Genomic DNA, 11446 nt, shown 5'->3' with positions numbered 1-11446 from the left:
CGTGCCTGGAGGGCCCTGCCCACCACAAATGTGCTGAGACACAGGTCTGACCAGCCCCCTGGCCACATGCACCTGCCCCTCTTTGCTGTGCCCCTTCCGATGGAAAGCCCCCCACTCTATCCCCAGACTCTGCCCCTCCAGGGAGGGCCCAGTCTACAGGAGGCAGGTCAGGACCTGAAGGTGGACCCCTGGCAGGGAAGCCCAGGACACTGCCCACCCAGGCGTCCCATGGGGGCACATTTCCGCAGGGGGAAGGTGCCGCAGTGGTGGCAGTGGAGCAGCAAGGGAAAGAGGAGACTCAGGCAGGGTGTGTGAAGGTGGTTTCTATTTTAATGTCCACAGCTGTGATCAATAAAAAACCATGACTCTCTGTAGTCCCTGTGGGGCCCCAGAGACAGGCCACGGCCACGGTGGGTGGGATCTGTTTATGGGCATGCTGGGCAGGCTCCAGGCCTCGCCTCCGGGGCTGAGGCAGGCAGGGGGCCAGGTGGTGGGTATGGGGTTGGGGAAGGGCCTCTGTTAGGGACAGAGGTGGCAGCAGGAGCTGTGGTCACACCTCGGCACCTGGGGAACTCTGCAGGCCAGAGATAGCCTCCAGGGCCCAGGAGCCCCCAGCTCTGCCACGGGGGCCCCAGCTACTGCCAGGAATGACAGGGTCGTCTGGGGCTTGGAGGGGGAGACCCGGGGGTGGGACGCTGGAGTCAGCCTCACACTTGGTGGTATGGCCAGAGAAAGGCTCAGCCACTGTGGGACCCAGCATTCTGGGTGGCTCGGGGGTTCCCCTGGCCAGTATGGAGCCCAGCTCTGGTTGCCCCCAGGACCCTGAGGACACCTCGGGTACCTTGGAGGGCGTCCGTTTCACAGAGAGGTCCAGCGGCATGTCTGGGGGCCGCACGGCCTGCTCTAGCACCTGGTGGATGGTGAGTAGCTCCCTGCGGATCTTGCCCAGCTGCTCCCGAAGAGGCCGGGGGGCCAGGCCCCTGGCAGGGGCCAACTGCCCCAGGCGCTGCTCCACCCTAGCATAGTCACCGAGGGCCCGTGTCAGGTCCTCGCACACATGCCCAGGGCCCCCCAGTACCAGGCCCGATGGCTGCTGGGGCAGGGGGGAAACAGAGCCCAGGCTCTCCGGGTCGCCTGGCTCCTTGTCGTCAGGCCAGAGAATCCTGGAGGGGCCATTCTGCAGGCTAGGGATTAGGAACTGGTCAGAAGGCTGTGCTGCCCCCCAGTACCCCCAGTTCCCCCAGGCTCTGCCCCACTCCCCCTCATGCTCCCTGTACAGTCTCTTCCATGGCCTAGAGACCCGGGACCCCAGAAGGACAGACAGGCTGGCTCTCTGGTCTCAGCATCCTCCCTGTGGCCTGAAGCCCATATTCCTGGATACTAAGTCAGGACAGGGCCCAGCCCTCCTCCTCCAACCTCAACCGCCGCCCCCTCCCCCACCACATGACTGGGGGACTCTGACACCTACCTGCTCTGGGAACCAAAGTTGGCCAAGCTGGAGGGGGCCTTCGGGCGCTCCAGCCTGCTTCCCAGGGGCAGCTTCCTCTTGAGATCACTCTGGGCAGCCAGCTCCAGCCCTCCCTCCTGCCCTGGATCCCTGGGGGCACTACAGGCCCAGGGCCCACCCAGCCCAGGTACTGGCACTTTCAGCAGCCCAGGGGCCAGAGTCGCAGGGGGTCCCTTGGGAGGGACAGGGGGCTTGGCAGGGGCAGCCTTGCCCGCCTGCAGCCCCAGGCTGTGCTCCAGGAGCAGAGGGTAGTAGAGGCGGGGGATAGGCGTGGGGCACTCGGGGGGCTGCAGGGCAGGGAAGGCGGAAGCTGGGGGAAGCAGAGGGTTGGCCGAGCCCAGGAAGGGCATATGGGCTGCCGTGGCCAGGGAGGGCCCCAGGTAGGAAAAGAGGCTGGGGCCAAGAGGGTAGTTGACTCCCAGCAGGGACAGCTGGAGGCTCTGCGCCTCAGGAAACTCGCTGGAGGTGGGTGGAGGGTAGCAGGGGACGCTGCTTTCAGGGCCCACTGCAGCCGAGTCTACCACAACCATGCTCCTGGGGCCCCTGCCCGGCCCTGGCTTCCACGACTCAGCCAGGAGCCCGCCAAGGCCCGCACCCTTCTGGGCATCCTTTGCTGCAGGGGGTGGTGTCCCTGGGGACCCCTCAGCCTCAGGCTTGGGGTCCCCTACAGGGTGGTGCAAGGAGAGAACGTCAGTGACAATGAGGTTGGGCGTGGCAGGAGCATCTGGGAGCCGAGCCCCTCGGGGACGCCTGCCAGGTTCTGTGGGGTCAGGGGGGCAGTCCGTGGTGGACTCAAGGGGCCGGGATGTGGCAGGGGCGCTGCGGCATGCCCAGTCAGGGGAGTCAAGCAGCAGCGAGAGGGAGTCCTTGCAGAGGCTGTACTTCATGTGGTTGTACAGGTGCGACTTCTCCAGGCAGGTGAACGGGCACTGGAAGCACTTGTAATTGTAGGGCTTACCCCAGGGCCGCGGGATGTAGTGTGGCTTCTTGGGCTTTCTTGCCCGTGCCCTTGCCCCGGAGCCCAGGCGGCATGATCCTGCCACTTCTCGGGACATGGCAACCCGCTAGCGGACAGGCCACGGCACCATGGCCACCTGCAGACAAGGGGGCCTTCGTCAGTGCCTCTGTCGGCTCCCAGAGCTCCAGGGCTAGAAGCTGGGCATGGCACCGCCTCCACCCTGCAGTCTGGGCTTCCATGGCCTTTGCACACGAAGTCCCAACCTTAGAACGCTCTCCCCACCTCATCGTTTAGTTCCTCCCCAACACACTTCTAGGGTTTCCAGTGTAGCTGATAAAAATGCAGGATGCTCAGTTACATCTGACTCAAATAAATGACAAATACTTTTTTTAGTATAAGTATAATCTAGCCAATATTTGGAACATACTATAGAAAGTATTTGTTCTTTACCTGAAATTTAAGTTTAACTAGGCATCCTATATTTTATCTCCACCTCAGGCCTGGCTAGCCCCCAGCAGGCCCAGTTCTAGGGTGATTCCATCCAGGCCTGTTTCTGTCTACCCAACGGGCATTGTTGAGTGACTGGAAGAAGCCAAGTATGACCAGGCCTGTTCCTGGGGGACATCAGCTCTTCCATGTCTTACTCCCCTCCAGAGATCCCCTGCCAGTGCCAGGAAGCTGAGATAAAAGCCACTGAGATGAGAAACCGGCAGAAGGCTCTGAATCTCTATGTGTGCATGCACGAGTGTGTGCTCCTGCTGGGTACTGGAGGTCTCTGAGGGGGTCAGCCTCACGTGGGGCTAGTCCAGGCTGGGGGGCGTGGACGTCACAGCATGGCCCCACAGCACAGCCACCTGCTCAGCCTGGCTCCATCTGGGTGGCTTCGGGCAGGTCAGCAGCCGAGCCTGCAGTTGCCGAGCTCGGCCAAGACCTTTTCCTCTCCCCATGCCCTGCATGTTCATTCAGAAGCCGCTCTGCACTCCATCTGGGCCACCACCTGGGCTGTCCACCACCCCGGTGTGTGCCTGCGTGGGGCGCAAGGAGAGTGTGTGCACACACGCTCATGAGGCTCTAGATGAGCCCTCACTCAGCGCCTGGAGGGACAAACTCTGCACAGCTGGGCCAACTCAGAACAGAGTGGACACCAAAATTCATGGGCCTGGGCACAAGCACACACACTCCAAGTGGACATGCTAACTGCATATGAATGCACTCACAGCACAGGCAGGGTGTGAGCAGGCACTCAGACACATTCAGCACAGTGTGCCCACACATACATACATACCACATACCCGAGAACACACATGTTCACACACTCTCGTGGATGTGGACAGATACACTCATCCTGCTCCTCAGGGCTCAAGGATGGCGAGTGGGTTAAGCAGGGGGCTGGGGCAGCTGGGCAGCCACAGAGAGCAGGTTCTCCCTGCTGGCCTTCCGGCACTGCACATGGCAAGCAATCATGTCTGCTGCCCTCAAACACTGGGTGGCACCCCCTTTATGAGGACAGCCAGAGGGGTAGAGAAGGCTGTCCACCTGAAGACGCCCTTGAGAGGGAGGTCAGCATGGTCAAGGCCAGGACGTGGAAGGTAGGGCAAGCAGAGACTAGCTCACTGGTTTGTGGATGTCCACATCTGGGAAGGGATGGGGCTACAAGAGGGCTACAGGGGTTGGGAAGAAAGGGCTGGGCCCAGGAAAAGGCTTTGGGCTCCCCAAGAGGCTGCAGACCGCCCTGGACTTGGTGGTGGGTGTAGAGGCAGGCCCCATCCCAGCCCCCAGCCCCCCTAAGATACAGATGACAAATGGGCATGTATGCTGGGGAGATAGAGACGGCTGTGCTGGGGCCATCGATCACCCAGCCCTGGGAGCCACACAGCTGTGCCGCCTGGTGGCACCGCCCACCTCACCTCCAGCTCAGCCCCTGGACTGGGGGGGGGGGTCTTCTCCTAGGCCCCAGGACTCAGAAAGTGTGGGGGGGTGTTTGTTCAGGAACCATCTCAGCAGCTGCTGACCCCACAGGGACCCAGAGGATGCCTGACACCCACCTGGCAAGCTTGTGCACAAGCAGAAGACACCCCCAGACACCAGCACGCACCCACATACATCCAAAGGCACATTCATTTGTACACGTGTCCCAACCCGTGACTTCCAGAGGGGCCTGCGCACACACTGTGCCAGCCCAGCCACCCGGACCCCACTAACCTTTCCTTGTCCGGGAGAGAACTGGTGGCAGGCCAGGCGCAGGAGGCCCTACCCCAGGATGTGAGAAGGGACACCAGTGCCTGGAGCAATCACTAGCCACCAAGGGATTACAGCTCACCCATCCCACTGGCCCCTTTGGGACTCGGGGAGCACCACACAGGGCAGAGGGGGCGACCAGGCTCCTCCTTGGCTTAGGATGGGATCTCAACTCCCTCCCCCGTGCCCTCCCAGCCTCGCCCTGGAGGGCACCCTCCTACGGAGACGGGGCTGCTTTGCCCAGGTGGTCCCGGTGCGCGGAGTCTGGACCCTGAGAAGTGGGGGGACGTAGGGGCCGGGGTGGCCTGGGACGCGAATGCGCTGGACACTCCCGGCGTCCCACCGCCCCGGTTGCCCTCGCGCCCCGCCCGGCCCCACGCGGCCCCCGAACTTCGCCGCGCGCGCCGCCGCCCTCCCGCCCTGCCCGCGCCCTGCCCGCGCCCTGCCCGCGCCGAGCCCGCGGCGCCCCGTGAAGTCCGCGCCTCGCCGCCAGGATCAGGCAGAAACTTCTCGTTCCCGCTCCGCCCGGCACCCTTCTCCCTGCCCGGCGCCGACCGCGACCCTAGACCCCCACGGGAAACCGGCTCGGGCTCTCCGGGCAGCGACACGGACTCCCGCGGGGGAAACTGAGGCCCGGCGCTGGGGCGGCCCCCGCGCGGCCCGCATTCACTCACTTGGCGGCGAGTCCCTGAAGCCTCCGCCCGGACCGCGTCCCCCCGACGCGGACTCGCACCCACTGAAGTTGGCGGCAGGAGCGGCCGCGCGTGCGCCGCGGTGCCGGGCTCCGGGGGCGCTGAGACCTCCGACACGGGCTGCGGGAGGGGGGAGCGGCCGCAGGTTGCGGTCTCTCCTTGGCCACCCCAGGTGACCGGCGCCCCGCCAGCCCCCATCTCGCCCCCTCCTCTTGCACAGTCACCCCCTCGAGCGCACTCACCAGCCTGGCGCGCCCTGGACCCGATCAGCTCTCTCCGCAGTGCCGGTAACTCCTAGATAGAGCGGTGGCCGGTGACACCAGTGGCACCACCAGGGACCGGCAGCGTCGCGGAGGAGCCAGGAGTGGAGGCGCAGGTGTGCAGACGAATGCGGGGCGCCTGGCACCGTCCCCGCCCCCCGTCGCCTGCAGGCTGCCGCGGGGGTGCGCGCAGAGGCGGCCAGGTCTCCCGGGGTCCCCGTAGCGGTGTGATGGGGTGTCAGCGGCCGAGGGCACATGGAGAGGGGCCGTCAGCACTCATCCGTCAGGGCAGGACTCTGGCCCCTGACAGCTGCCTGCCTGAGCCAGGGCCTGGGGGCCAAGCCCCGGGACAGGGGGTGCTGCGGGAACAGAGCCAGCCTGGGGAGGGCTGCAGCCCAGCCCAGGAGGGGACAGAGCCTAGTCCCGGGGCCTGAGCTGGAGCCCGGAGCTGCGCGGCATGGCCCAGTGCAGACAGTGGAGCAGGGATCCTTTTCTGGCCAGCTCTGCCTCGCCAAGCCTTGCCTCCAGTGCTATTTCCTCTTCTCCAAACAGGAGGCTGAATGGATCTGCACCCCAAACCCTTGCCCTGTCCACTGACCCATGCACTCACTCCCCACTTCCTGGAGGCATTACCACCTCCTCCAGTCCCAGCTCAGACTCCTCACTCTCCTGGCAGGTGCCGCAGGAAGACTGCACTTCCAGGCCCTCCATCTTCCTGTCTGCAGGACTCCTCTCCACTGCGGGAGGACCTGGGGTGGGTGAGAGGTGAGGCCAGGGAAAGGCTTGATTACCCACAGACCCACCGTGACACACCCTCCCCCTAATGTCCTCATGGCCAGAGCTGCTCTCAGCCCCACCCAGGGTCTATCAGCTTCCACATTGCTCCCGAAGCTATCAAATCTTGACAGTCTGGGGCCCCACTGCCTCCCAGCTGGGTCCTCGTGGAAATTCATCTGGCCAGCCAGTTCCATTCTGGACATAGACACAGGCACCAGGATAGGGCCAGGCCATGTCTCTCCTAGCAAACCTGCCTCTTTCAGGGGAAAGTACCTTAACCCAGAGATGTGTGTTGGTGCCATTTCAGGCAGGGTATGAGATCTGCAGGATATGAGATCTGCAGCCAGAGGTGTGAGTGCTGCTCCAGGTTGGCTCCATGGAGGCACAGAGGCCCCCATGAGAGTTCACCTGACTCTCCCTGTAGGCTCAGCTATATGTTTCCTAGGGTATTCCCAGCTCAGTTTTGGGGGAAGAGCACGTTGGGGAAAGAAGGAGTACCCACTAGGGGCCCCTGGGTGTGACACCTCAAATGGGGAAAAGAGAACTGGAGAGAGCTGGATCCAGAGTCTAGCATGTCCTGGGCCCGGTGAGCCAGGTCTCAGTTTCCCAATTTGTTCAGGAGGGTGACAGGCCATTGCCCAGTTATTGGCACAGGTGTCCCTGTTCAATTACAGTAGGTTTTCTTAAGGAACAGGGCTCTGTGGTTCCGGTGAGGCAGCCAGTGTGGAGACACTGATGTGAGGGTGAGTGCCCAGTTCGGTCTCCCTCCTGCCCCAGGGCCACCTTCCCTGATGCAACTTGGGGTGGCTCCATTTCCCACCATCAAATCCACGGAGCAGGAAGGGCTGCTGTGGGTGGCACAGTGTGCCAGCCTTCTCCTCTCTGCCCGCCTGGCCTGGCCCTGCTGACCAGCTGACCGTGCAGGCAGCCCCGGGCTGAGAGACAGCTTGAGCAGCCGTCACGCCAGCAGCCCTGTGGAGAGTGAAGGCCAGGAGGCCTGCTCCTTCTGCCCACAAACCCAACCCTGGACGTGCTCAGTCAGGCCCAGGCCCCTCATCACAGGCACTGCCCAGAGAGGACAGGGGCGCAGGTCACTTTGAGACAGTGGGAGTGGGGATCCCAGGCCTTGGCCACTTGGTCCAGGGAACAGCTTTGTGCTTCTCTACTCCTCACTGGCTGGACACTCTGAGAGGCCACAGCTGTGACCACAGGCGATGGACTGGTTGAAAGCTGTTGCCATCATCCAGGGGAAGGAAGGGTATTGATCACGAAGCATGCAGAGCGAACAGGCCAGTGATGTCCTGGTGACCAAGGAGCCCCTGAGAAGGAAGAGGCTAGGACTCTGGGTTCTGGAAGAGGGAGGAGGCCGGGGAGGGAAGGCTCAACAGCAGCCATGGGGGCTGCCATTGTGGCTGGTTTTCCCCCCAGAAATGTGGGTGAGAGGAGAGGTGGTGGCACATCCAGAGGAACTCAGCACCCAAAGGCCATGACTAGGGCATGTTTCTGGGCTTCCAGGAGGGGTCTGTGCAGGGCGCAGGTGGGCCCTGAACTTGCTGTTTGGGTTGTGGTGGGGTCCTAAGAGCTTGATTGCAGCTGCAGCCCAGTGGCCTGTGCATGTCAGGCCAGCCCATCAGGTGCACACATGACCATCCCCACTACGGAGACCAGCAAGGCCAGGACACCAGTGCCAGCCCCCACACCCCTGTGCTTTCTGCTCGAGACTCTCCAGGCACAGCTGCTCCCTCACAGCTGGTACACATTGTGCCCCAGGCCTGTCCCATTTTCCACCCAAGTGGGGTGTGGGGGTTGGTGATAACCTGCCCGTTGGGACTCACCCCACATGTTGGCGTGAGCTTGGACCAAGGAGGGTGGTCTTTGTCTCCTGAGGCAGGGACAGGAACCCCCTTGGCATGGGGCTTGGTCCTCATTTTGCCCTAAGTCCTGAAACCCTTGCCTCAGTCACCTGACTTGCAGAATGGGTGATGGAGACTTAGTCTCTGGGGCCTTCTGGGACCAGTGAGGTCCTGGGGAGCAGCCTTCTCTCCTCAGCTGGTCCTGGTGCAGGGTGGTGTAGGAACCCACAGCCCCTTCCTCTGCTCCCAGCCAGAGGTCATATTGGCCATTGACTTCTGCCTGACTTGGCCACAGGCCGCCATTGGTCACCTCCATTAACGCTGGTATGTGCGTGCTGGGGGTGGGGTGCAGGGGCAGAATGGACAGCGGGTCCAGGGAAGGCAGGGGGCAGTGGCACAGTGCCCAGTAGGCCTGTCTCATCCCCTCAGTTTACACACACAGCTCTCACCAGGACAGGTAGGATCGGGCTAGTCTGCACCTGCCCAGTGGGTAGAGGAAGGGGGACTAAAGCCCCCAGGCAGGGTCTGGTAGCCCCTAGGAGGGGTCGGCACCATGCAAGATGAAGACCAAGGCTCCTTTCACCCACTCACTGATGAGCCCTGGCACACATAGCATCCTGAGTGTTCACGAGCCCCTGGGGCCCAGAGCACGGATCATCCTTGGCACTTCTTTCATCTTACTCATTCAAGGTGGCCTCAGGGACCCAAGGCTGAGAGGGGTGGGCCCAGGGCTTGGCCATAAGGGGGTGACACTTGAGGCCACTGACCCCAAGAGCACTGGGGACCCACAGCAGGGTTGTGAGGGGAGGGGCAGAGCCAGATGATGGGGCTGGGTGACTGTGGATGGGGATCTGAGCAGGATTTCATGACCCACTACAATCACACAGAGGGCTGGGGGTTCCCCAGGGAGTCTGTGAGGGGGCCTGCCAGACTGGCCCACTTTGAAGGGGCCCAGCTGGGAAACTTCTGATACCAGGAACCCTAGAAGTCCTCTGGCACCTGCTTCCCTGGGCCAGCAGATGCTGCAGGGTAGCTGGCCCCTGTCCCGTGACGGCTTCAATGTGCCTCATTCTTCAATTAGCTGCAGGGCTGTCTCCTCTGCAAGCCCTGCTGGCCCTCCCCATGTGCTGTACTCCCCAGACCCACTAGGTCACCAACCCTCCTGGTGTGGGGTGTGGAGACTGTGCGCATCTCAGGCTGCTGTAATGGAGAGGGGCTGCAGGAGTGAGCTCCCTGTTGTGGGAGGCATGCAAACTGGGGCAGGAGCCTTTGGATCATTGAGGGAGCAGCCTGGCCAGGCAGGTGGGATGAGAGGTGTGGGCTCCCTGAACCCCCACTCGGCCTCAGAGCTGGCACTGGCCAAGCAGCGCCCTGGGCCGACAGCAACCATATGTTGGAAGAGGAGCTGTGTGCGTTGCTCCTCAGGCCCCCGGGGCCTGGCCTTCCTGGGCCTGTCATAGCTGATTTTTCTTGCCTGAGTGGCAGGCTGGTAAGCAGCTGGGGTGTGTGGGGGCTGCAGAGCCTCTGCATGACTCCAGTTTGTACCCCATGGCTCTCAGCACTGGACCTGACACTGGGGGGTGGATCCAGGTGCTGGTCCCCAATATATCCCTGCACACCCCACCCTCTGTGGCCCCATCCAGGTCAGGTGGGGCCCTTGAGAGGAGCCCTGGTGGCTGGGGGCCACCCTCCTGCTCGGTCGTGGGTGGGTGGCCAGGGGTGCACATGGGCTGCATGGCCCTGGCCCTGGGGCAGGCGGAATAGGGCCCGGAGCCTCGGCCCTGTCAGTCCAGCGCCCAGAGCTGTGCAGAGGGAGGCGGGAGGCAGAGGCTAATTTGTACACTAAGTGCTTCTGACAGGGATGCCTCACAAGTGAGAACACATCACCGCCAGCCCTGGGAAGGCCACCATGGCCAATGGGTGGGCAGAGAGGCAGCCTGGGTGAGGGGCTGGGAGAGAGGGCCATGGGGGCACACAGGGCCAACCCAAGTGGCAGAGACAGGGAGGGGGCCAGGAATGTTGGGAAGGGGGAGGATGGGGAACAGAAGTGCCTGGAACCAGAAGCTCCAACAGCCAGAGGGCCAGAGATACAGTAGGCTGAGGTGGGGAACCAAGCCCCCCGCCACCTCATGCCCTCTCCCTGCTGTGGTCACTTGCCCTGCCCACTCCTCACACTTGGCCTGGGGTCCAGGTGCCACCCTGTGATGGCTGAGGGCACAACGGTTGAAGTCTACCCCTCAGGCTGGCCTGGCTGGCTGTCCCATCCCTCTCACCACTAGCTGCCTTCCCCTGGCTCTGGCCACACCCCCACCTCAGCCCCCTGCCAGCACCCCCCTCACGCTTCATAACTAAAGGTCTCGCCTGTGGCGTCCCCCCTTTCCCTTACCCTCTCCTTGTTGGAATTTCCTCCCCTACAGGCTGAGATCCAAGGGGAGAGATGCTGGCTGGGGTGAACTGGGGTCTCTAGGCTGGCAAGGGGGTGGGCATGCAGCATCATGTCCCACTGTGATGACCCCTGCCTGGCCTGACACCACAAGGATGTCAGGCATCCATTGGATCTAGTCCAGGCTGCAGGGGTGACCGAGCTCTCTGACGGATGGGGGGTATACGAGGCCTGGCCCCCGCCCCACGGGAGAGGGTCCGGCGTGGTCAACGCAGTCGTGGTGGATCAGGGCGGGCGTCTTTGGGCATCGAGGTGAGATGTGTTGTGGCAGCTCCCCTGCTGCCCGAGGCCCGCCTGGAGCGAACACTGCTGGTGGCTTTAATTGCTTTCACATTCGATAGGCTGGCCTGTGACAGGCCTCTTACACCCGCTGAGTGCCAGCCCCTGCACCCCAGCCCCCCACTCACTTAGGGAGGAGCCTAGACTGAGACCAAAACTGGCATACCAGGTGGGGGAGCTGCTCAATGTGCCTGCCCTGGCTGCTACCTATGACATGAAGACGGTGCCTCCCAGAATGAACAGGAGGGAACCCGGGGCCAAACAGTAGCTGGTCGCAACCCACAAGACAGGAGACAGAAACTTTTCTTTCTCTGCGGCCCCCATGTTCCATCTGCTTCTGCCAGATGACTGATGAATTCAGACAGGCACCCCCAGACACAGACGTCTCGCAGGAAAAAGCTGCAGAGCCATACTGTGCTGTCTGCATGCGGCTAAGGCT

At 62.8% G+C, this 11446-nt stretch overlaps 1 protein-coding gene across 3 annotated transcripts; it reads right to left on the bottom strand.

Moving 5' to 3' along the window:
• Positions 1 to 309: 309 nt before the first annotated feature.
• PRR35 (proline rich 35) lies at positions 310 to 6204 on the bottom strand. Of its 3 annotated transcripts, none has more exons than XM_081132332.1 (4): positions 5638 to 6204; positions 5378 to 5515; positions 1469 to 2601; positions 312 to 1016 (listed from the first exon to the last, which is right to left on the bottom strand). In XM_081132332.1, exons 3-4 carry the CDS (start codon positions 2560 to 2562, stop codon positions 551 to 553), a joined length of 1560 nt encoding a protein of 519 aa, XP_080988458.1. In that variant the 5' UTR covers positions 2563 to 2601; positions 5378 to 5515; positions 5638 to 6204; the 3' UTR covers positions 312 to 550. The 3 variants fall into 3 exon arrangements, with proteins under 3 accessions (XP_080988457.1, XP_080988458.1, XP_080988456.1); XM_081132330.1 differs by having other exon boundaries at positions 312 to 1184; positions 5638 to 6201; XM_081132331.1 differs by lacking the exon at positions 5378 to 5515 and having other exon boundaries at positions 310 to 1184; positions 5638 to 6201.
• Between the last annotated feature and the right edge of the window lie 5242 nt (positions 6205 to 11446).

Source organism: Miniopterus schreibersii (assembly GCF_964146895.1).
Source record: "Miniopterus schreibersii genome assembly, chromosome: 3".
NCBI classification, from domain to species: domain Eukaryota; kingdom Metazoa; phylum Chordata; class Mammalia; order Chiroptera; family Miniopteridae; genus Miniopterus; species Miniopterus schreibersii.
The sequence above is the reverse complement of the archived record's forward strand: the minus strand, read 5'-3'. Positions and strand labels throughout refer to the sequence as shown.

Excerpts from the sequence above, each read along its gene's own strand:
- PRR35 (XM_081132331.1), bottom strand. The coding sequence starts at position 2,562 with ATGTCCCGAGAAGTGGCAGGATCATGCCGCCTGGGCTCCGGGGCAAGG. Across the intron at positions 1,185-1,468 it reads AACTTTGGTTCCCAGAGCAG|CCTGCAGAATGGCCCCTCCA; the intron begins GTAGGTGTCAGA and ends CCTAATCCCTAG.